Source organism: Pelobates fuscus, chromosome 2 (assembly GCF_036172605.1).
Source record: "Pelobates fuscus isolate aPelFus1 chromosome 2, aPelFus1.pri, whole genome shotgun sequence".
In the NCBI taxonomy this organism is placed as follows: Eukaryota; Metazoa; Chordata; class Amphibia; order Anura; family Pelobatidae; genus Pelobates; species Pelobates fuscus.
The window spans coordinates 174,604,922-174,632,103 of NC_086318.1; the positions used below are offsets into that span (position 1 = coordinate 174,604,922).

At 35.6% G+C, this 27,182-nt stretch overlaps 1 protein-coding gene across 6 annotated transcripts in view; it reads left to right on the top strand.

Moving 5' to 3' along the window:
- Positions 1–3,480: 3,480 nt before the first annotated feature.
- The window catches only part of ADGRB3 (adhesion G protein-coupled receptor B3), an 880,860-nt gene continuing 857,158 nt past the window's right edge, over positions 3,481–27,182 (top strand). For 2 of the 6 annotated variants that reach the window (XM_063442965.1, XM_063442970.1), the window contains exons 1-2: positions 3,481–4,468; positions 6,931–7,699. In XM_063442965.1, coding sequence (XP_063299035.1) covers positions 6,946–7,699 — 754 coding nt within the window. In that variant the 5' untranslated portion in view covers positions 3,481–4,468; positions 6,931–6,945. Of the gene's footprint in view, positions 4,469–6,842; positions 7,700–27,182 lie in introns of those variants that run through there. The other 4 variants (XM_063442969.1, XM_063442971.1, XM_063442966.1 and 1 more) reach the window with 3 other exon arrangements.

The window sequence follows — 27,182 nt, forward strand, 5'->3', positions numbered from 1 at the left end:
AAACAAAACAAAAGAAAAGAAAAATACAAATACATGTCAAATAATGAGGTTGTGTTAAATGAATACATCATCATCAATGGCTCTGCCTACACTAAAAGATACTAAAACAAGTTGGCACATCATTGACTTTTAAACTTGATTCATAAATAAACTTCTACTTGCATGCTGGAATTCGTAAATAGAGTAAAAAAGAGAGAGCGTATTAATCAATGACACTATTATAATTTAGATAGGTTAAAATAGTTTTAGACATGTCTTTTTGTCAGCCCCACCAGAGAATGACGCAGCAAAGTCAATAATCTCATAAATTATCTTGTAAACATTCCACGTACATACACATACTATAATACAGTTTGGCTATTGGACATTTAAGTATATATTTACTAAAAATGTTTACATTAGTGGGTGTATCTTTACTGTTTTTCAGTTTAACACAAATGGTAAATGCTAGTGTGCCTTTAATTGGTCGATTATTACTAGAAGGCTTAACTCTTTGGGTGCCAGATTAGTCTGGCAAGTGAGAGACTGGAGCTTTTCTCCCATTGGTACACACATGGTTATCCTGTGCCCCAGTTCCTTGGACGTGGATACAGCACATGTTATCTTGAGTGTAAAGTCAATTCTAGCATTAACAGAAGAGCTGGCATTTGAAGCGTACAAAGAATGGATGTTAGGAAAGAGCACTGATATATATAGCGTTCTAGGTGCATAGAGGTTCTTTTAACTGTAATTGTTAATAGCAGACTGTTATAAGAAAAGACGTATTATCGTAAACTCATTTCCCTTGGTGAGAAGTTCACATTTTTTTTTTTAAATACCATTCACTTTCTCTTGGCATTGATATATGGCCACCAAGCACACACAGCAGGGCAGTGTGAATGAATGTCTGAGAGTTACAGAGCTGAACTTGGAATATTAGGATTTAATTTTATCATTGGACTAAGAATTAGGCCAATAAAGAAATGCTAGGGCAATCCATGACTGTAATGGATGTAGTAACAAGGAAGAAACATTATCTTCTATGTAAGTAACAGATGGCAACACAATCCTGGTTACCTCTCCTTGAGTCTGGCATCACCCTTCTGCAGGCAATCACTCAGGCCTATAGCCTATCAGATAGATATAGTGGTGTAGGCTTTAACTTGAACAATAGTAGATGAATCGTGTGCCTACTGCAAGCAGCAGTTTAAAGAGAACTGCCTAAATCATTCAGGCACTTTCCCATTTGTAAACCATGTTCTACTCTATGGGGAAAAATCACTGTTACCCAAAATGTTTTTTATTTTTACATCTATTAATTAAACAATGGGGGCTATTTGATAAGTATTCTCAGTTGGACAATATCTCCATTTTAGACCAAATTTTGGAATTTGGTTGAAAAAATAGATTTTATTGATCGGATCCTCAGCAGTAATTACCTGTGGCTCTTTAGTGATTATTGAACTACAGTAGTAATGATTTCATCCAATGTTTGTTGCTGCAGAAATCAACATGACATGCAAGGTTTGAGTTTAATCACAAATAAACATCATATTGTATTAACTGGCCTGAAAATGCACTACCAGACATATCAGAAATGAGCAGTCTTACAGAAATACAGAATTTAATCTCGTAGAAAGGACAGTTACAATAAAAAAAATGGCAGGGAGAAGGGGGGCATAATGAATATTATGGCTAATTTATAATGTGCTATTTTGAACTGACATTCCATACCCCAAATTTGTATTCAAAGAAGTAACTAAAGTTGGCGTTTAAGATGTCCTGTGGATGTTCTTGAATGAATTAATACCTTTGGGAGCCATGTACTGCAGTGCTTAAGCCTCTGGGCAGTTATGGTCACACTAATTACCGTTACTAGTTTATCACTGGTAATAAGTTTCAATAGTTTGAAGAATTGAACGCTGGGGCTGCAAGGTAAGTTTGAGAAATAGGACAGACACTTGTCAGACAAAGTACCATTTTAGAACAAGCAAGGAAAATGCCATTGCCTCCCCCTCGCATTCAGTAGGAGCCAACAGAGGAAATACTGCTTGTGTTATGAAAGAAATTATTTTTATTATTAAGCAGGTTGTGACCCTGGATTTGATCGAATCCATCCATTACCCTCCAGTCAGCCAGTATTGTCCTGGGAAGTGCCCGGGTCACTAGTGCACAGAATAAGAAGAAGCACAAACCAGGCATCCAAGCACTTTATTCTGCTGGATCTATTAAATGAATGCACAGCACTTGGATGCAAGTCTGCTATTAAATGCATCAGCTGTAAAAGGCTAGTCCCAGTTTGCAAATAACAATGGGGAAAAATTCATCCAGTTGGGATTCCCTCTGTTATTTTAAAAGGAAAAGTTCATCCACAATGTCAGAATGAAGCCAGCCATTCAATGTCCTCTGAGAGTTTAAAGTTCTAGGCAGTGCTGGAGATGGGATTTTGGAGAGGCTGTAACCCAAGGAGAGCTGGTAATGCATTGCCAATGGACAGCACAGAGTGCTTTGAGATCCACACAGTGCAAGCTTGGCAGAGTATGGGGCAATTGTATAAGCCAGTCTTTTAGACGTGCCCCTAATCTCAACAACAAGAGAACAAATACCATGCTAATTGTAGCCTTGCTGAGAAAATTGCTATTGTTTCTAGAGCAGACAGACAGCGGTGTGAAGGCTGATAAGTGTTTTCCTTGTAGCCCTATATCAATTAATCTGCAGCAGGGATCACGCTGACAAATCGTACATTGTGGCAGCTTGATTTGCTGCTTTTATTCTTATTGTCATTTAATCCAGAGTAGGAGAGGAGAAGGAAAGGGGCAGATCTGTGCTTTATTCACATGTACCCATTTGCAGTCCTATGTCATTCCTAATGAATGCATATAGAAAAACATTTTTTTTATATTTTTTTTAATTACGCCAGCATTTTAATATGCCCATCTTTTTTAACATCACAACATCCCTGATTGCATCTCCAGTCAAGCTGGCCACTGTTATTTCCCCACTCCTTCTCATCTCCTATGCCCGAGGTGTCTCACTGGGATCAGTCTTCAATAAATGATTTTCCTCCACGGATTTTCAATGAATCAAATCCCCATTCACATCCACTTTGTGCTGCGATCTCCAGCTCGGGGGAATCAAATGGTTAAGAGCTATGATCTCAATCTGTGTGCTCTCCATGTCCCTTTCTCCCTGAGCTGCTCTTAACAGTCGGCAGTAGTCAGCCCAGTGGTGGGAAATAAATGTAGAATTAAAAAAAAAAATCCCAGACTGAGAAAATAACGTTTTCAGGACATGTCTGTTTGTGGCTCTGTGACATGTATTGGCAGCCCCATACTGAAACCGACACAGTCACTAATGCTGCCACAACCACTCTCTCTCTCTCTCTCTCTCTCTCACACACACACACACACACACACAAACTCTCTCTCTCTCTATTTCTCTCTCTTTCTCTCTCACCCCTTCCTCTCCCAGCTTCCAGCAAACTCCCTCCATCATCACCAGCCAAGGATCACTGGAGCAGATAGCTACCCGTGCATTAATACTTTAAGGGGGATGCAAAACACAACACTGGGAGCCAAATCATCAGAACTTCCCCTTATTTCAGTCTTCAGCATCTAACATTAAGTGAAGCTGACACACATGCACACACAGACACACACACACACACACACACACACACACATGCACCCACCACGCACACGCACTGCTTCAATGTCTCATTCTCTGGGCTCTCACTCTAGTCCTCAGTAATCTCTACATTTACACAGATTTCTCCAGCATCGGCTAAAGGATTTCTTTCTAATAAACCTCTGGTCCAGCCATCAATACCCCTGGGAGGAGAGAAAAGGCTAAAAGAATATATCCAAATCAGGAAGGAGTACTCCAGCCTCCTGTCTCCACTGAGCACCAAGCCATAGCTACCCTCCTGCTTTCTTGATTCCTGCTCTTGTGATGTGATGTTTGACTTTATTCCTACTCAGACTGCAATCAAAATTGCATCATTGTTTCACTTCTCCTAATTCCTGCAAGTGATCAATTGGGCGGCTGGTGATTATTTTGTTGCAAATAAACACACACAGAGAGAAACAGAGAAACAGGGATCTGGCTACTATTCCTATGGAGATGCTCGTTTTGATTTAAAAAAGGCGATCGAGGCAAAATGGGATTGAGTGATTCTGAAGAAAGGGAGGATTTCCTTTATTATTTTGGGGACGTGTGTTTTTGCTAGTGTCCTAGAGAGATAGCCACAGATTTGGAGTGGAAGGTAAGGCGGTCCATGATTTCGTTTTTCATTCACACTTAACGAGAGATTCTTCCAGCCGAGCCTGGTCATTGGGGTATCCACCAGGAGTGGCTGGAGGTTCTAAATCCAGAGGCTACAGGAGAACCTTTCACATCACATACACTTGGACTTGGTGTCTTCTAATATCCTGGGCACTTAAAAAGTTAGAGGAGTATCTTGGTTTGTACATGGAATCCCTCTTTTTTTGTGAGTAATATTACAAAATATGAAACAGTAATGTGTGTGAGGTCAGTGTGATTGGACTATCGGTTGCCCCTCTGTCATGGCTCCTGTGCATCATTACAGGGACATCAGTAAAGCAGGGGTTAATAGGAAGTTGAGAATGGAGAAATCTGTGCTAGTCTTATATTTATAAATGTAACAGTGGAGTCATGGCGCCGTCTATGTTTTGCTAAAATACAGTGTCACCTAGAAGAAGAAGAAGAAGAAGGGGGGATAGAAAAAAAAATCAGTTTTGGGGCAGATCCAGAAACTAAAATGCATGTTTGTTTTGTGTAGCTCAACCATTAGTGACAAAATGTGAGCTATTTGGTCTATCAGGGAGACAGCAGAGAAATCTGTTTGAATAGAAGGAGAGAGGGATGGTTAGATCGGATTAACTTGGCTTTCACGATCCTCTGAGTATAATTAAATGGTATACTCTGTATACTTTCAGACCCCGGGGAATGATTTGGTGCTGGAAATATCAGTAAACGTTAGTTGATCGTAACGTCAGCAGCAATAATGTTCTCTTTTATGACACGAATATAATATATAACAGCAAATGGGGAAAACGCCAGTAACTTGTCTGCCCCATGGTGTGCATTAATTAGATAAAATCTAAGATATTTTTTTGACTGTTTCTTCAATTAAAAAGGCTGTCACATTGACACTCAACGCCTACACTCTGCTGAATGACACTGCGCAGAACTGCATTGCATGCAAACTGTTTGAGTGGGGAGAATACAAGAGATCTGTTGTCTTTGCTGTATGTACCTTTTAAAAGATCTTTGCTTTGAAATATTTATATGTATGTGTATCTAAATGTCTATACGGTCTAGTAGTCTATGGCGAGCTGCAGGCTGGAATTAGATCCCTGGTGAAATAGACACGTTTCTCTACTGTTCCTATGGAAATATGCTGCTCTCTTTGTAAGTCTAGGAAGGCAGCTGTGATAACGTTTGAAAACCCTGGACATGCAGTAGGGGTTGCCGAATGTTTTTTTTTAAATTGTTATTTCTCCCACCCTGAGTTGATAACAGTATTAGACTATACTTCCACAGCAAAAGGGACGTTTTCTAAATTGTGAAACTCCCACCACAGAGATAGCCACCAAAGAGTTAATCCAGAAAACTGAATGGTTAGTTCTTGTGAGACGGTCAGTGATAGACACAAACTCATTGAAGTAGATGCCCATACCCTGACCTCAGTCACACTGAAGGCAGTGTTGGACTGATACTTCTCAATATGGGCTTTGTTGCAATTTGTTTTTTCAAATTGTAGCCTGAGTCAAAAACTCGATACTGTATGTTTTCAGAGATAAACAACCTGCCATTGTAAGTAGTGTGTGTATGTGTATATATATATTATTATTATATATATATACACACAAACATAATAGCAAATAATTAAAATATAAGTCTCTATCTGAATAATTGAAAGCAGTACAAGATACATGCAGGCTTTTTTTTTTTAAATGAAGAAAATAAAGGAAACCAGGCTTTGACTATGAAAGACCCCATCTGCAAAATCCCATAAAGCTATGTCATAACAGTATGTTCAGCAGTAATTAACTGCTTGATTTCTAAATAATAGCGATACTTTGGGGTGTTTAAACATCCTTTGCTTTAGCATTCGCTCTGTGCAGAGCAATTAATGTACAGATCCACTCCATATCCCAAGAGGTTATGTCATTTCCCATTGCCATTCTGGGGCTCATCTGTGGAGTTGAGCCTTGGAGAATGCTTACAGTCAAGCAGTCATCAGTGTAAAATCGCAGTAGTGGTTTAACATGTAAACTACTGGGACAGCTTTGTATTATTTAGCCATATGTTTTCATGCGTGTTTTTTTTTTTTTTTAGCCAGTGTTTGTGAGATTTTTTAGTTTTGTTGCAAAACACTTACTCTGTGAATGGAAATAGTAGCCATATTTACAGGCACATATAGACATTTGCATTACGCTTGTACCTTAAATATACCCGAGATACGCCATATACATATGTCTTATTAAATTCACTAGTCATATATATGACATATTCAGTGTTATTTTTATTAAAGTAGTTATTTTCCCCCTTTGCCTTCTGATTTGGCAATTTTGATGACATGAAACATCAGTATGATCCTTGCCAATACTGTACATAATTCACATAAAGATAAACCTTACAGTTAACAAAGTAATGTTTTATGAAATATTATTTTAGGGTTTTAAGGGAGGTGCAGTTTTTTTTGTCCACATGGTGGCACTGTTTGCCCACGGTGGAAGCATTCCCGTGCGTTGAAAAATAAAATATATATATATAAATATATATACTCGCCCTTCTTTTTGAAAAGGTTTATTTTTTAAGCTAGCTCGAATCTTGAAAACAGCTGTCTAGAATATTGTCAGGAGCCTTGTTTTCAAATGCTTGCAGAATTCTACGTGCATTTTGATTTTATTTCATTTTCTACAGGCCAAATGACATAGGATGAAGGCTGTTCGTAATTTGTTGATTTATATATTTTCCACCTATCTACTGGTTATGTTTGGATCTTATTCTGCCCAAGACTTCTGGTGCTCTACATTGGTCAAGGGAGTAATTTATGGATCATACTCAATAAGTGAAATGTTCCCTAAAAACTTTACCAACTGCACCTGGACGTTGGAAAACCCAGATCCGACCAAATATAGCATCTACCTGAAATTTTCCAAAAAGGACTTGATCTGCTCCAACTTTTCCCTCTTGGCTTATCAATTCGACCATTTCTCTTATGAGAAAATACAGGATCTGTTAAGAAATAACCATTCTATAATGCAGTTATGTGATACGAAGAATGCCTTTGTTTTTCTGCACTATGATAAAAATTTTATCCAGCTTCGTCGAATATATCCCATTGATTTCACTGGATTACAGAATAAGGACGAAGACCAAAAATCATTTTTGGAGTTTCTGGTGTTGAACAAAGTAAGCCCGAGTCAATTTGGGTGCCATGTCTTGTGTACTTGGTTGGAGAACTGCTTAAAACTGGAAAATGGCAAAACGGAGCTTTGTGGGATTATGTATACAAAATGCACCTGTCCTCAGCATTTAGGAGAATGGGGGATAGATGACCAATCTTTGGTTTCCCTAAACAATGTCATCTTACCCTTGAATGAGCAGACTGAGGGATGTCTAACCCAGGAACTGCAAACCACCCAGGTCTGCAACCTGTCCAAGGAAGCCAAACGACCACCCAAAGAAGGTAGGTCTCACATTTTATAATATTAAAATTAATCCTACCAGAGGTCAGTGAATTAGATTTGTAGCCCAGGATGAGGATTCTGTGTAGTAAGGCACTCTGAGAGCTGGCTCATCTTGTAGAAGCTAAGTCTAATTTACAGGGCTGTATAGAAAGCTTTCAAGTGGACTCCAATCATTGCTGAACTTTTTTTTTTTTTATCCTGCAATGATTATGTATAAAGACTAATTGAATTATTACAGTATAAGACCGTTTTCCTATACACCTGGATGCAGTAATTAATGCTGTGTGATTAAATGACTACTGCATACTTGTCATTTTTCACAATTAACATGAACATATGTGAAAAGGGTTTCCTCCATGACATAAACTGATGCTGTACTAAAACCAAGTATGGCTTGTCTTCAAGTACCTGTGTTCTTAAGGCACAGTGTTATTATAACAGCTGATAAGTATATATACTCTAATAAAGGCTGTCAGGGATTTAAGTATAGGCTGGCTACCTGGGTTCAATGGCAAGAGTGTTATAATGCCCTTTGTGTAAGATAAACATAATCAAATGCATGCATATTCAGTAAAGGGCATATCCCTCATGAGTCATCAGGTGTGCTCTAAATGTATCCAAGCTAAACTTCAGCCCATAGTGTACATTGAAGCCATGTGTATTACAAACATGGTGTATTCCTTGCTGAGCAGCTGTTCAATATGTGTATAAAACACTCTTGAATCAGACATATGGTATTGATGACTGTATCTAAGAACATTTTGGTTTGCAATGCTAGAAAGGATATTCTAGATCTATGTGGGCAATGCAATTACTATTTGGAGGCATCATCCATGTTCATTAGGTCACTCATGTCCCTGTTGCCCAACCAGCATTCTATATAACTTTTCCATTTTATTTCCTTTGCTGGCTATCACCTCTCTGGCATGCAGAGAGTTAAGGGAGGTGATTTCACCCACGGGCTCATGGTTGCAGAAAAACAGTGGGCTCATCCAAAATGAGGGATGCGTCACATTAATGACGTCAACTTTACCATCTCTAAACATCTCCAAACATGGCTGCTGTGGCTAGAGTTGTGCATAGGATATGGGGGGGGGGGGGGGGGGTGGGAGGAATTTCCCGCCAATCTAATATTTGAGGAAGATTAAAGAGAGGCTAGGTGGTGTTTTTCTGTAGTTGTTCACACTCTGTGGCTGCTAAGGTCTTCCATGCAACAGCAGCAGCAGCTTCTGTATTAATTGCTGCAGTTATTTGTGAACTGTTCCATTATAAATAATTGGCTCTTTAACCTCCCCGTTGGGAGACTCAAGCAGAGCTTTGACTCTTCTTTACATGACTGATCATTTCAAAGAGCTGCAGCAGCTGAAATGAGCCTGAATGGTCCCCTTCACAGTAGCAAATTATTTTATTACCCTCACTTTTAAGGCCACACAATACATTTTCTATACTTGCCTTACAATCTGGGTACATGTTTGTATACTTGACAAAAATACAGTCTAAGCACAGCTGTATTTAAAGAGTCAGATACTGTCACGACATGACTAACTGCTACTTGGAAGAAATTTACATTAGTGTTTATGGAAAAATGTATAGCATAGCATAATGAATCCAGTTACTTGCTTATAGACAGTTACTATGTACAGCAGAAATCGTGGTCACGTTTGTCAGTTTAGATGTACTTGTGTGATATTTCTAGCCATTTTCACAAAACCAAGATTTTATATACATAATAAAAGAACATTTGTCACAGAGTTTCTATTTACAGGATACCTAAGAGGCATACATTTATTGATGGATATGTACATCTATAATGTGATATGCACACCTGCATTATTTATTCATCTAAATGACACCATGTATATTTTACCAAGGGTATGTCCAATTAGTTCCCTTCTCTATAAAACACAAGAGCTGTCACATTAAATCCTGACTAACAAGTCCACATAAAGGTTTTTTTTCAACCTCTCAGGGCAAATTAAAGACTTATTACATGAAGTCTAATTATAAGGTAAGTACTGTTGGTGAGGGAATTGTTCATTTTCTTAGCCTTCCCCTAAAACATACAGTACAATTCGGTTTAACCTATAACACCGTAGCAGTGGTTTAAATACAACTTGCCTGAGAATTTTCCAAGGATCATGGGAATCATAGTTGAGAATCAGCTGCAGACCTACGTTACTTGGCCCATGTTTACTTTAATGCACAATGCAAAATGCATTCCAAATACCTATAATGAATGCATTAACATTGATATTTCTAATGGCATTGGAAGAGTGACTTTGCAATTGATTCATGGGAACTATGGACAGCGTAATAGGGGCTGCAGAATACACAGCTGCTGATCCAGAAAAAGGCATATGCCAGGAATCACATTACGATTAGATATTAGGTTGAAAAATACTACTATAGCCCAACAAGCACGCACTCATCGGAAACAAGCCTAAGCATATGTCTGCACATTAAAATTCAGAGTGTGTAGTATTCCCTTTACATGACATTTAACCATAAAACCAATAACCAATCTCCTGCATGCGAGCTAAATAATAGAATGGGTAGGATTACATCAAGTTTGTTTTCTCCCTAATGTTCCTTAGAAAAGAAGCTTGTCGTTAGTACATGTGCAAATGTTGCATTTATATTCCTAGAAAATTGATTGTGAAGGGACCATCACTATACAAGATAGACACATGATCAGGGGTCATCCTCAATGTAGTAGATTAACCAATGTATAGAACACAACTGTGCTGCAAATGAGTATAAAGATATTTTTATCTGCTCTGTGAACCTAACCTATTACTTTCCTTATATCAATTTCATCCAACATGCTATCAGTCTGAAATCAATTTCACACAGCTATTTAGCTTGCAACGTTCACCTAGCTGCCACATTTCGTGTCAAATGCTATCAAGGACAAATCTCTATTCAGTTTTGCCCATTTTTTAATCACCTGGATTGTATTACTGACAAGTGGGCATGTTCACTAGAAAATGAGTTGTGATGCATTGACTGTAGAGAAATTAAGGAGATTTTCTTTTCCAACTTGGCGGTATTGCCCTAAATCTTGCATGCTGGATCTCAACTTGGTGTTATTTAAATAGATCCAGTCCACTTTTTAACAAAATAAGTCCATAGAAAGAAAACATTTGTACGTACTGTCAATTATATTTTAACCTTTTTTATTTGGGATACAATTTGTTGTACATATGACTTCTTGTTTTAGGGGTCAGTAAATTATATTTACATGGCTTCACATACGCTAGATAGATGGTTAGTGAAAAGAAAACATGACAAATGTGTAGTGGGTGCTACGTTGATAGGCCTTTGTAATCTAATGGTCAAAGTTGCAAAAACTGCAATATTTAATTTCAAGAGGTTTTTTTTTTTTTTTTGGGGGGGGGGGGGGGGGAGAATGTACAATGTATTTCCCGATGTTTAAAACTATTATTTAATCTGTACTAATTGGTCATTATGTGCTTGTTCATCTTTTTACATTCTCTGCAGAGCATGATACATTTTCATGACATGCCACTTTCTGAATATGTTTAACATCTAAAATGAATATTAATAAACTGTCAATAGAAGCCAGATTAAAAGCCATTCATTATTTTGAACACACCTGGGCTCTTTTTGAATATTAGGACACTAGGTCATCTTTTACAAGTACTACATGTTTCCATTAGGAGATGGTTTGATTTATGGGCATATAATGATCAAAAGGTAATACATTCTCCAACCACAAACCAAGAGAGGGAGGATAAGGTCATGTTTGACAGTATGCAGCATCTTCACGGATTATAATTTAATATATTGTACTGTGTAAGTGAGGGTGTATCATAGTACCATTTATATTCGATTGTCATCTGCTCAGTAAATTGTTCCATTCTCTTTCTATATAGGTATATACTGGACCAGTGTAAAAAGACATTTTGAATAAATGCAAGTTAATAAGTGACAGTGATTATGTATACTTTTCATGTTACACTCTGATAATAATGTACACAAATCAATACAAGGCTCTGTTCACTGAAAAGTGAATTGTGGTGAGTTAATTATGTAAATGCTGAAGAAGAACAGCTGATGAGGGAAGAAAATTCTCTAACATGGCTTTTTAGAAGGGAATTTTCAGCTCAATTATTTCAGCCTAAATGTTTTAACTCAATTTTTATATTCTTATATACTGGTGTATCGGGAATAAACCTCTGAGAATCTGGTATATGCTTATCTACTGATATCTGTTCCCGGTTACAAATTGTACAATTATGCAAAAGAGTCCCAATGTTACCTATTATTGTAGAAGGCAAAAAATAAAAATAAAACAAGCCTCTACCCCACCCAACAGAAAACAGAAGTACTTTAATCCCTTGCTTGTACTAACAAGGAGTGCTGAACATTAGACTTTTTTTAGGGGGGGGGGGGGAGGGGGAAGAAGGGGGGGGGGAAGAATTAAACACCTTGTGCTTGATCATTAACTGAAGATACGCTCTGCTCTTTAAGCAAATGGGTGTTTTCATGCAATAGCAATGAGTTTTTACAATTTAATGAATAAGACCATAAATGCTTCATGGTTTCCATAGATTATGCAATTTCTATGGGCTACAATTGATATTTCAGACTACAGAAACATTTACAAGAGCTTAAACAAGTCTTTCTTTCAGTGTTCCAAGCAAGCACACAATAAGTACTTAGGAAGCTTTTACTGAGAAAGGATGTTTATTTCCTTACAAGCCAAAAGTTTTTTTTTCTATATAATCAACTACAGTACAAGACATGAGCTTTAAGTTTGAGTATAAGGTATTGTGCTTAAGCCTTCCATAGGTGGGTATCATAAAGATTTATAAAACAAAATAACAACTATATACATATATATATAATCCATGCACTCATGGTCTTTAAAAAATCCAATCTTTATTATAAAGTATAGGTTAAAATTGTAATCATCGTTTCAGTGTGTCATTCGGGATTTTCACCAGGATCAAAGTATCTATATATAAATCAGAATATATTCATAATATATTAGTGCATAAGATAAAGCAGAAGATATGCATAAGAAAAAGCACACTCAAAGGTCTTCATATAAATGAGCAAATCTGCTTTATTGTGCAGCAAACGTGAATCACACTAAGCTCGAGATGATTGTGGTAATATACAAACTATCTACCACGATCATCTTGAGCTTAGTATGATTCACTCTTACTAAGCAGGTGGAGAGTGATTCAAATCACTTAGTACGACACAGAGCCTCTCTTTCATCACAATCACCCTCCACTGCATCCACCACTCCTATTTAATTTGTAATCTGATGGGTTTTTATTTGTCTGGAAAATATTCGTTTGTAATTACAGCACAATAAAGCATATGAACAAATTTATATAAGGGTCTTTGGGTGCACTTTATCTTGGCACAGAGGCAAGCACAAGGAGAGATACTTTGAGTGCCGGGCCTGAAGTATTTCCTAAAGCTTTAGAAAGATGAAAAGATGATGGAATAATGTTGAGTGATGAATAATAAAAAAAATGACAATGTTTTATAGACTTCCTTTTCACCCATACTCTGATTTATTCATTTTATTAAACATGTTTTTGTTTCTTTTTAACTATATCCACATATAGAAGTTGAGTTATCACCATCACATCTTTTAAACTAATCCCCCAATTATTTATTACTGCCAAGATTACAAAATAATAGTTTTAGTAAATATAATCACTTTTAATATCGCAAAGCTTTTTCTAGACATAGATCATTTTGTTACATTAGTGCCATTTTGTTCAAATGTTTGGGAGCCTTTGTAACATTTCAGCATTGGATATCCATAGTAAATTCCAAATTACATCACCATGGCAACCTCACAGACTGGATTTTGGCAGGCAACTTTAAAATACCCAATAACTTTAATAATAGGGTGCTCTTTGTCTGAGGAATCAAAAGAGGATTTTCAAATGAAGAAAAAAAAAAAAAGTTGCTCTTAGTACTTCACAGACCATATTTTATCACCATGATTATTTTGTAGAACTGCTCATTCTAAACTCAGGTTCTGCCTCTCTACCAAATTTGTAGGAAGAAAAGGCTTTGTGCTTCTTCCTTATTTTAACAACTTATTTTTTTGTGTTGGTATTAATATTCATGCTTTTTATACATTACTTTTGCTAATTCCGGTTTTAAATGTTATTTATTTATGAGTTAGATTTTGAGAATTAATTAGAATATTAGATAATGCACTTTCTTTCACAATTCAAAAGTTCAGTAATGCATATTTAATTCTCTCGCCGTGTCTTTAATATGTGTGCATCCTATATATAGGCTTTGCATTTTATGGAAATACAATAAATCATTTCTATTTGTTTGTAGTCTTCTACAGTAGTGTATCAAGGATTATTTTATCATAATGTAAAATATGCCTTTGAAACTATACAGTCCTCTGAAAATGTTTATTTTTTTATATATTTAAATGTAATGTTTTTTTTTCTTTAGCTTTCCTTTAGTATTTTTCTTGTAATATAATGATGTAATATCAAATAATATATATATATATATATATATATATATATATATATATATATATATATACAGACTATTTATTGAATTAGATCAGAAATATATCTTTTCTGACAGTGTGCCATCCTAGTTATATTGAGTAAACAGTAGAGTTGTTTTTGTCATGCCCCTATTTGTTGGTAACTCATAGGAAGTAATATATATGGTAAGGAAAAACCATTCTTAACTGCCTTTTTGAGTTGGTTGATGATTTATAGTTAATCTCATTTGTTCGCATATTGTTCATTTCCTGCATTAATGGTAACATGATAAAACACATACTTGTGAAATCAAAGTAGATGTTGGTCATATCTTTAGATTTATTTTCTATTTTCTATTATATGTTTACATGGTACAAATTGTGCTTGCTATTGTGCATTACCATTCTCGTTAAAATCTTCCAGGTGATAAGTATAGATACCATTAGATAAAAAAAAAAAAAAAAAACAACAACATTCCAAGCTATTATCACTGTTGCAATTTGAAAAAATAATGTAACAGCTCGAATCCACAAACTGCATATAAATAGCTGCCAAATGTGGTAGAAAATATAAAATGGACACACACACAAAAAGAATGCATTGCTGAATATCACATGGAAGGTTCATGTTCAGATTATATACTGAACATAAAGGACAGCGATAGCTTCATAATTGGTATATGTACAGCATACAGGGACATTGACAAAATAATATATGTGTAGTATTCCCTTAAAAGCAACATTAAAAATGTGTTATATGTGATTTTCATTATAGTTTTCTTTTTATTTGTAATGCTTTACAAAGCATTTCTTGTATGTAGCATTTTTGGCCCAGAATAATTTGTTTTCAGTTACTAAGAATTCACAATTTAGTGTAATTTGATGGATGTGTATCTCTTATTTCCCATTAAATTCAGTATATACACTTAAGTTAATATCTTCCAGCTCAATTGCATACATTTTATGTCACCCCACTATTTAAATAGTAAACAATCTTTACTGCAGGGCAAAAGTGGATGTTAAGTATGGCCCATGCACATTTCAATCAACCCACTAACCTTACCCCAGCACTGTCAGACAGTTACTGTCATCTAGGTTGAGAAAATTGATCCTGAAAATCCAGAAAATGTACATAACCGGTGCAGCTGAGATGGGGAGATCTTTTGGAAACAGGAAAACTCTTGGGTTGGATACAATTGGCATAGAAAATGCGGAAATATTAGTTCCACATTATCAGTTATCAGCTGACATAGGGACAGTCCCTCATCTCCAGGAAGAACCTGGGTCTATATGAAACTATTCTCAAATTATTTGATAGCAACTGTGGGATAATGCCAGGGGACTCAGCTAGCTACAGTGGTTAGGTTGCTTTGATTTTTCTTGAAATGATGTAGCGTGGAGCAAGGTCTGCAAATCTATATATATATATAGTTGTTTTTGTATGTGTGATTGAGCTGTACTATGTATGTCTCTATTTGTATCTGTCTATGTACATTTCAGTGTGTGTTGGTGTTTTTCACTGCATTGTACTAAAAGGTGAATATGCCTGTCTATATGATTTTCTGTATTGTATGTTTGTGCTGTAATGTATATATCTATGTACTACTGTATGTATATGTATGCTGTTCAGTGTGCTATTCTATGCCTGTAACCTTATTGAGGGATGAAACAAAGAAATCCACACAGTTTTATTTTTTTCCTGCCCAACAGTTGTGGTAAGAGGAAGATGAGACACTGAAGCCTTCTTGTTCTCATTGCATATATGTATTACTTTTTTATTTGCCTACTAGCAGCTGAGTGCTTCCTCAAATCCCAACTAAAATAATAAGATATATAACAAATACAATAGTGTAACACTGTAAAGAACACTGTAAAGAAATACCCATGCAAAGTATCCAATGTGCCAATCCCAAAAGCATCACAAAAAGGTAAGCCTTGACTGAGCTTGCGTGGTTAACTCTGTTATCCTGTGCGATACATCTTCACTGCACTGCATACGCTTAGAGAATAAAACATATCACCCAGACATGGAACATAAATTAATGCTGTAAGTAATATACGCAGGGAATAGTGTTGGAGACTCTGGTTCCATATACAGGTTCTAGTATTTTTCAGTTTCCAGTTTTGATGTTGATCTGGATGCTGTAATTTAATAAAGAGTATCCAGAGAAGGTATATCTTTAGCGGCACTTATCCGGTCCTCGTGCTGGCTGGGGTCCTCCACTCGAGCTACACGCGGCACGAGGACTTTTGCATACAGGCGAGCTGCGTGTGGCTCGAACACTCCTGACTGAGAACAGTCTGATCGGGCGCAGGGCCCGTACAGTATTAAGAACAACGCTTGAATTGCAAGCACTTTCCTAAAGGGGAAATGGGAGCCTAACCTTGCGGTCGGCTCCCATTGGCTCATGTAATTTCGCCGTCCCTATTCACACACGTTTTGGGGCGCAGGCATGATCTGGACCTATCAAATGAACACAGGATTATTTAAACTTACCTGGTCCTAGATACTGTACCCTATTGTGGTTTCTGTTCCCAGAACCCTTTAGTGTGTTCTTTGTATATTTTGTATTGTATTCTGGAATTGACCTTGGCTTCATTTCCACACGCTGAGTTTCTCCTTAACCCTTGCCTGTCTTGTTTGCCCATCTGATTATTACCATGTACCCGACTTTAGCTAGTTCTCGTTTTTGCTGTCTCTCCATTACCCAGACCTTGGCTTTGTATTTCAACGATGCTTTACTGTGTCTAACGTTAAGTCCGGCCAGACTAAGGCTCGGTAAGATTTTTATATTTCCTTTGTCCGTTCCTTGCTATCCTAAAATCTGCGTGTTAAGGTTATACTTCGTGACAATATCATGGAGCATCCCAGAAGGTAACCACTCTGACTAATGCATGGCTTTTCTTTTCTTGATGCTTTTGTGAGTGTCCACAGTTATTTCTATACAGTGACACACTCTTATGTGTAAATATTCTTATTCTGTAAATAAAGATTATATATATTTGCCATATTTCCATGTGTAAAGTTTTGTTTTGATATAAGATCAGGAAAGGTCTAAAGGGGACATTTTCCCCACATACTGTCGATTGCTAAGTAGTATATGTTTGTGGTACTAATATTGCACATTTAAATTGTCTGAACTAACTTTCACTGCTATTTTCTAATACGTAGTAATTTTTACATTTGATATATATTGTTTGTATCTAATTTTTTATTTGTAATTATCTGGCCACCAGAAGCATGTAATGTGATATCACCAACCTATCGAACCAGTTTAGTTTCACGACTTGATACAAGTTCAGTATGTAGCACATTTTAAAGTGAGATTCAGTTTTAATAACTTGACAATGTAAGTCACTTTCCTACTGACATACTATAGTGAATAGCCTATCTGATCATTAAGCTCCAATGCCATATTTTATCTAACACTGCAAATCAGTTCTAAGGTTAGATCAGCTTGACCTATTGGATGTTGATCCATTTATTTTTTTTATCCTTCCTGGTGAAGGTAATGATTCAAATAAAAAAGAAAAAACTATGGTTATCATTGCTAATGTTATTCTTCTTCAGTATATGTATTTAGAGTTTATGTTCACATCACATTATGTTAAACAATCAGTATACCATAAGACTGGTTTGACTTGGAGGTCTGTGGTGAAGGACCTTTTACAAGGAGTGTCATCAAGTAGTCAACAAATAAAATCTTGGGGATTCCAGATACAATATCATAAGCTGCAACTGTTATATTCAGGACAGCAGAACAGGTAAGATTAATATGTATATATACCTAATGGAATACTAACATTGACTCAGTATTGCACTATGCGACTATCTTCAATAATCAACATCACTGTGTGTGTGTGTGTGTGTGTATGTGTGTGTGTGTGTGTGTGTGTGCTAGTCTTATGATGCTTACAGCTGAGCTCCCTGCTTTAATCCAGTAATTATTTGTGTACAAAATATATACAGTGTATAACTATCTCTTGGGTCTTGGGCAAAATATATCTAGACATAGGCAGCAAAGACCAGTATTTCAGACAGAATGCGTTCCTTATCATCTTAGAAAAAATACTGCACTAATTATAGATGTCTTATTTTATTCTATGTTTTCATACATCCTGTTCTGGCTACAGTTGAATGCATATGCATTTTATTTCAATGGTTTCACACTTGTATTAAAAGGTTTTTGAATTACAAAATGAAACTAGAGACTTCAGAATCTGTTGTTTCACACCTTACTAATTGATCAAAACTCCAGGTATGCATTATGGTAGACACTTTACTAATAGTAACACATTTCACAATACATTTAAGGTGCTAAGTTTCGCTGATAATCTGTGCATGCTAACAGAATAAATGTCGCTTTTCAGAACATTTAGCAACACGAAATAGGTACTTGTTTTTTCAAATACAGTGCCTAATTGTAGCACTCATAAACTGGGTATGATCAATTACTATATTACTTATATGTTTAGTGGTACTATATCCAATTAGAGTAAAGCCCAGCCACACCTGGTGCAGTTCTTGTTTCTTGAAGCAAGGTTGAGAACTCTTGTAGATCTATTTTTAGTGCTTAACTGAAACAACAATTGGTTGCAACAGTCAAGCGTGCCATAGAGGCAAGCTGCACTAAGCCTAGTGCTTGAGGGTGTATGCAGTAGCTTAGTATTACTCCTGGGAGGAAGCAGAAAGCATTACAATACATTACTGTTTCTCACAGAAGGATCATTGGACCAGTACAGCAAATCCATGACAACTCTACAGAATTGCAGCAAAGATCTTTACCCACTGTAATATCGTGGAGTGACCACAATTTTCCATTTTTGTTTAAGATAGAAATTAGTATGCAAAGGCAAAAACTAAAAAAAAATACATGGTTGCCTACAATAATAAATTGGGCATTTGTTTTATTTTTATTTTGGTGCACATAAATACCACAGGAAAAACATCACAGAAACTAACATTGGTAAGAATGCTCATCAGACATTCATTTTTGTAAGACACATTAAACACAGATTTTTTTTTTATCAGCAATATTCTAGTATATCTAAAAGGTTTATAACACAGAAAGTTTAATAAAGTGGATGACCATGTCTTTACTACAACTTTTTGATGGCTGTCTAATGCCTGTTTAATATTCATATCTAGCAATGAAAGCTTAACTTTGACAATCCTAGCAAATACCATGAAACGGCTAATGGATACTAATGTTGTGAAGCGGCAGGACATCATACCTAATGAGGGAAGGAACTTAGCCATCATTTCAAAATTGGAGTGATTAGTTCAAAGCTATAAAGAAACTAAATCTGCAGGTAGATGTCTTAAGCATTTTTTACAAACAAAATATATTAGGTATCTTTATATTTTGTTTATTATAGTGTTTATTTGATGAACATTTTAATATAATGTTAGAAACAAAATAATATATGTGGTTTTGGTCAAGCTATGGTGAATATTTAGCTACCTTGATGTCATAGCTCTGTATGTTCATTCAATGATATGGGTTATCAAAAAGGTTAGATTAAATCCCATAGGAATAACAACAACACTGAGGTTTGAAGGACAATGACTATTAAGATGTCTACAATGAGGTCACCTAGTTGCTTGACAGGATATTACTTAAAAAAAACAAAAAAAACAATTTTAAAGTTTAAACGTTTTATAAAGAATTCCATTGTACTATTCTTAACTCTTACTCTCTCCCTTTTTTATTTATCACTCCCTTTTTTCTCTCTCTCATTCTCACAAAAGCCATTTGTTTTGTGCTGTATACCACACATATATATATATATATATATATATATATATATATATATATATATATATATATATATATATCACCTCTCTGCTTTTTTAAAATACTAAAATAAATAATAAATATATGATGGCTATGGCACAATATGGTATTCAATGCAAATATAAAAAAATCTAATGCAGGGGTGCCCAGATGTTGTAGAATTACAACTCTCATACTACTTTGTATGTCTTTACAAATATTTAGAATGACAAAGCATCATGGAAGCAGTAGTATTAAACCATCTATGGATCTACCTTTTTGGCATCCCTAGACGAATGGATGACTGGGTTGAATAACAAAGACAGATTAGTAAAATGTGATCTATTTTTATACATGCACTGTTTCCTTCCATAATTCATGTTACATGTTTACATGCTTTTCATTTGTTAAAGGAATTCTCCAAGCACTATAAACACTATGGCACACTGTAGTGGTTATAGTGTCTGGAATTCTAAGGCTCACCCTTCATTTAAAGGTGTCTATTTTAGAGTGTTTTGACTTCTTACATGGGGTCTGCTGGGCCCTACTCATTTGCCAAAGTGGAGGTCCAAGCACTCATCATTTTGATCTTAATATCCAGTAAAGAGGACTGCACTCCCTTAATCAGGTTTGCTTACAATACAACAGAATCCAAAACATAAGGAAACGCAGTACTCCTGACCATGGCGATGGCCTTAGCTTCCAATACACTGTATGACAGAGACCTGGAAGCTCCTATGCAGAAACATGTATTGGCTCTTCTGATCTAAGCTCTATAATGTAAGGCTTACTCATTGACTGAAGTCAGCTCATCGCTCTCAGCCAATGAGTTAAGCCCTACACTGGGCCTACGTCTAACAGAGAGCTTTTGGCAATGGAGGTAGCAACCTAGATAAGAAGACAAACCATTTCATAATGGCTTTACTCTTCACATTGGGGGTGCCAATACACTCCTGGCTCCTTAAGCACTGCAGTGAGCTGTAGTGGTTATTATGCTTAGATTGTTCCTTTATGTTTAGAAAAATAAGCATTACATAGAGTTGCATGTATCAAACAAACAATTTACATTTTAAAAAAAATATTATCAAGACAATTTAGATAGCTAATATATTAAGTTTCAATTTGTTAATAGAGACTATCCAAGCATCGTACCCTCTACATCCTAAGTAGGTGCATTACTAGGAGGCTATGAGTATAGTTTCTCCACTTGTAACATCATATTTTCATGAAAGTTTATCTTTAAAGGGAGCCTGTTATGACATGAATCTCCCCAAATCCATTGAATACATCATGTATTACAGGGATCACAACGTATTCACTGTAAAATTCTGAGATATTCCCATTCACCTTACCCTTAGCTTTGTTAGTGTTACACCCACCTCCACTGCGCCCGAGCTCTGCCCAGTGTCTTCTACAATTTTCTCTGCCTGGGGACACCTCTCCATGCATGGCAAGCCTCTTGTATGACGTTGACACAATGGCTTTACTGCCAGCATGCCAGTGTCTGAACATCATGTCACTTTATTTCTATACTCTGTAATCAGTGCTATTTGCATCGGCAAGGGAGTTACCATAGCAACTACAGCACATCCACAGAAGGACCATCTATGCCTAAGAATGACTGACAAATGGGAGAAAACATATGTTTAAATATGTTTTTCTCCAAACATATACATTTGCTAGCAAATCTGCTATGACAATGTATAGATGAAGTTACATTATCTTTTAGGAGAACACTAGATACCTTATAAATGTGGTTTATACAATGTTAAGTCTAACATGCCTTGTAGTGAAGGAGGAAATAAGTGAATACAAATAAGCAAACAAAAGGAGAGTGGTAATATAATGCAAAAATAAAGACACAGCAAAATTCTTTTTAAACATATTTCACAGCTACATGACTCTTAAAAGGGTTAAAGTAACTGATAGCACATAGAAGAAGTAGATCAAATAACCTCTGTGAATCAAATAGCCTGAGTAACGTTCTGTCATGGACTGCACTAGACCTTTGACTGTAACAACTAAAGTATACAGTAGCTTTGTAATACACCTGGGAGGAAGTATTAGAATGTGTCACTGCTTACTCAGTGCAGCAAAACCATTATGTACAAGGAAATTTGATAGAATTGCAATAAAGGTCTTTACTCTCATTCATATCAGTTTTTAGTTTTGTTTGTCTACGAGAGAAATCAGGAATTCTCTTTTGAAAATGCTATTGCTAGGTAAGAATAATTAGCCAGTTTCACCACTCCAAACAAATGATGATAATTAGGATTTCCAGTGGCAAAAGACCTATCTATCTAAAATAAATAAATAAATAAATGGACTCTTGAGATCACCAATGGGGATGACAAATCTATGTTACACTGCTGTCCATTTATGGTAATCCATAATTCTGCGTTTTAACATATAGTGAAATAAGGCATGGCAAAGTTGTGATTAAACTGGGTCATGTAGGAAGCAATGTGTAATAATAGTGATTTGTCTTCAGATGAAAAGGTTCCCTATACTGAAACAAGTCTGATAACCAAGTTAAGATAAAGCTTTAACCAATTTGAGTTTTATGTCATTGGAATGACTAGAAAAAAGTAAACGTAGTTTAGAACAAGGGTAGGCAACCTTCAGTACTCTTTGTGGACTACTTCTCCCTTGATGCTTTGCCATCATTATGGCTATAAAACATTATGGGAGATGTAGTCCACAACATATGGAGTGCAAACAGTTGCCTACCCCTAGTTTAGTAAAATATATGATACAATTTATAATAAAAAATATATATAAAAATCAAACAGTAGACCATAAATGATTTCACAATATAATATTTGTTCTTTGCCACAAATATTTTAAATACATAGGTCTAGCAGGATAAACTGTTGTGCTATTTTGCGGTTTAACAGAATTGGACTCACATAAATAAAATCATGTGCCAACATCTGGATTCCAAGAAAATGGGTGAGTAGATTAGAAATGTGACAGCACTATTAAAATCACTGGGCACAACAAAATAAAAGTTCTTTTGAAGGAACAAGCAAGCTGCTTGTCTTTTTAGATTGTTTAATACACTTACATCATAATTCTGAGATGTATTTTGCAGATGTATTTTTATTCCTAAAAATATGCACATATACTTCTTTATAAAGATCGTGCCATCTATATTTTCAGCTCAAATGTTTGAAATTAATCTTTGTTTAGTGTTCTGTATCAAAGAACACATAAACCTAGAGGGAATTTCTAAAATGATCAGGCAATTGGTCATAATCTTGTAAAACATTTATAAACAGTGATAGCTTAGAATATATTAAAATTACACAGGTGTAACTGATAGAAAACTATTAAAGCAGACTTTTATCTGAATATACAATTTCTACATCATTTCATGGTTGATGCTAGGCAAAGTTTAAATAGGAAACACATAATTTGTTTGTAAACATATATTATAAAATTAACTAGACACAGATATACCCATAAGATAATTTTAAGGTCTTCCAATTTTCCAAGATACTTCTCTCTGTGTCAAGTCCTACATACTATTCTAATTATAGGCTGGGAGTATTTATTTATTATTTCTTAAGCATTTTTGCTCTTTACATAATTATTCCTAAATTGGAGTACGTTTTTAAAATGAATCTACATGGAGATGAAGAGAGATTTAGTATCCCGTCAGCTGGCAGTTTCACTGCTTTTTTCCTGTTTGAAGTTCTTGCCAAATTTGATACATGCTCTTATTTCTGCATAATCCTGTTGTTAGCATTAACTCTTCATAAAGTGAATATACAGCTAGCATCTTTAAATAATCCCATGCATATTGTACATTTGCCAACAGACTCATTTTAATTCTAAATTATACAAGGTTACAATGTATATACAACTGAGTAAATAAACAAAATCTGTATATATATATATATATATATATTTTTTTTTTTTTTAAATAAGACTAATTAGTTGATACATTGCAAAAAAGATGTGCTGCTTGACCATATATTTGAATAAATCACTCTTATTTATATATAAATATTTGCTCTATTTCTAAAAAGGTTTGTCAATATAGTATGTATATATATATATATATATATATATATATATATATATATATATATTTATATTTATATATGCACACACGCACGCACACACGCACGCACACACACACACACACACACACACCTTTGGGAAGGCTTTCCAAAAGATTTTGAAGTGTGTCTATGGGAATTGTTTCCCATTCATCCAGTAGAGCATTTGTGAGGTCAGGCACTGATGTTATACATAAAGGTTTGGCTCACAATGTCCCTTCCAGTTCATCCCAAAGGTGTTCAAAGGGGTTGATGTCATGAAAAATGTCAGTAAAGTTCATTCACGCCAAACTCATCTAAATATGTCTTCTTTATGTAACTTTCCTCAAACAGTTCCTATGAAGTTGTAAGGATATTATTGTCCAAATTGTCTTGGTATGCTGATGCATTAAGATTTAAGATTAAGGGCCTAGCTCAACCCATGAAAAACAGGCCCATACCATTGCCCTCCTCCACCAAACTTTACAGTTGGCACTTTGTAGTCAGGCATGTAACATTCTAGTCAGGTATATAATGTTCTTTAGCATCTGACATACCCAGACTTGCCCATCAGACTGCTCAAAAGAGAAGAGTGATCGTCATTTCACAGAACACATGTCCACTGCTCTGAGTCCAGTGGCAGCGTGCTTTACACAACTTGACCCAACACTTGGCATGTACTTGGTGATGTGAGGCCTGAATGAAGCTGATTTGCCATGGAAACACAATCCATGAAAATCAGCACAGTTTTTGTGCTAATATTAATGCAAGCAGGATTTTGGAACTCTTCAGCCAAGGAATCAGCAGAGTGTTGGAGACTTTTATGCACTATGTGTCTCAGCACTCCATGACCATGCTCCGTGACTTTATGTCACGTTCTTCTTCATGGCTATGTTGCTGATGTTCCTAAAGGTATCACTTTCCAATAATACCACTTACAGTTGACCATGGAATATCTAGCAGGGATGAAATTTCACAAACTGTCTTATTGCAAAGTTGGCGTCCTATCACAGTACCACGCTTGAATTCACTCCATTCAAGTTCCAATTTTTTTAACAAATATTTGTAAATGCAGATTGCATGACCAGTTGGCAGTTGGTCTGATTGAAACACCTGTATTCAAAAATTAAGAGGTGTGTCCCAATACTTTTGTCCATATTGTATATTTAGTTTATAGTATATTGTATACAGCACGTGTGTGTGCATTTTTCTTGTTATTTTTCCTCTTCTTTTGGTAAGGAACAAAGTCAGATCAGGCCCACAACTTCAAAAACATGTCGGCATTCAGTATATAAGGTTACGTGATTACATAATATATTTAAATGGATACATTTCGCTGGCTATACTTTTTTGAAACCTCAAGCTGAACACTCAAATTTCTAAACTTAAGCAACTCCTTAAACGACAACTCATATAGCAGTTCAGATAATTAAAAAAGAGTTGATGTAATTGAGAAATTGGCAGTTTTATAAATAATTGATTATATATCCCCTGGCTGTGAATCAAATAACAAAGGAGGTTTGATTCTTCCTTCCGTTAGCTTTGTGAGCTAATGGAAGTGGAAGGCAGGCTCTACTTGGGCATGTCTACCTCCCCCCACATACCTCCTTCTCAGACCTCAGATCAGAATGCTGTGCAGTGCGTATGCACACATGAGCTTCTGATATGCTGTCTCCTTGTGAAGACACTGTTAGTCTCTTCCAGGGGAAATATATATTTAAAGCATCTCTGCTGAATCTTTCACCCACGGTTGCCTCACTGTAGGTCTCCTCTAAGAAAATACTCTCCTCTCAGGTGATGTTTGAATATATTCACAATAATATATTCAAACTCTTGCACTATGTATTCAAGCCTTTACAAACACACTGTCATACTCTCCTAGCCTAAACTCCTCACAGGTGCACATACTCTTTCCCCTCCACTAGAATGTTTCTTTCTGAGCATAAGACAGTTTATCTTCTCCAAACATATTCTTGAACATTAACAATGCTTTTTCATAAAGTCTTTATCAGACTTCAGTAGTTCAGTGGTCATCCTTGGTAAACAAGCATCTTCTGTAAAATAAGTGTCTTTATAAAATAGCACTTAAACTTCTTGATGAAATGGAGAATAACTGAGAAGAGATGGATGACAGGGATGCAAGCTCTGTGTGCTCCTGGCTCCATCTTGATCACAGCCTCAAGTGGAATAAGCACATGAAAAATACTTCAAAAGACCCATGAGTGCCCTGATTTTGTTTGTGTATATATATATATATATATATATATATATATATATATATATATATATATATATTGATTTGCCCATTATTCAACAAGCAAATATTAGTATAAGTAAGAATGTGTGTGTATGTATGTGTGTGTGTGTTTGTGTCTGTGTATGTATGTGAATCTGTGTATGTGAATTTAAATGAAATATTTTTATGTGTACATGTGTCTGTGTGCATGTCTTTAAATGTTATAAACTAAAGAGGAATTATCATATACAATGCCAATTTGCCATTGCCATTGCCAAATCTGTGTGTTTATCTATGTACCTGTGTTGTATTCCACAGTAACATGGCATTCTCAGGGATTCTAGCTGATGTGGAACAAAGGTCCATTACACCTGTTTAAATAAGTAATATAACTAATTTAATATAAAATATAAAGAAATAATTAAACATGCCAAGGTTCACCCACACCACAAGTCAAAGAATAATCATAGAACACAAGAATAACTTTGCAACAAGGACAAATAATAATACAAATTGAGGTAATATTAAAGTAAAACAAATGTTAAAATAAGTAGCATAAATGCACAACAGTACAAGTGTGAAAAAAGTACAAGTGTGGAAAAATATTAGAATGCAAAAAAAGGCAGATAAACTTTTAGTATATAATTATAATATTTAAAACATAATAAAAGCATTACCCTAATGAAATGTAAAATGGCAAAGTAGACAATCATTAGCCTCTCTTACTCACACGCATTTTGTCTTATTTTATCTAATTAGAACGTATCTACAACAATAGAAAGTAGACATTCGAGAAGGTCTTGATTGAATAGTTCTAATATGGATAAAAAGGACTTTACAGCATACACATTCAAGTTGCTTTATTCAATTTTTTTCAATAGCTATCATGCAGTGCAAAGTAATTTTTTTGTC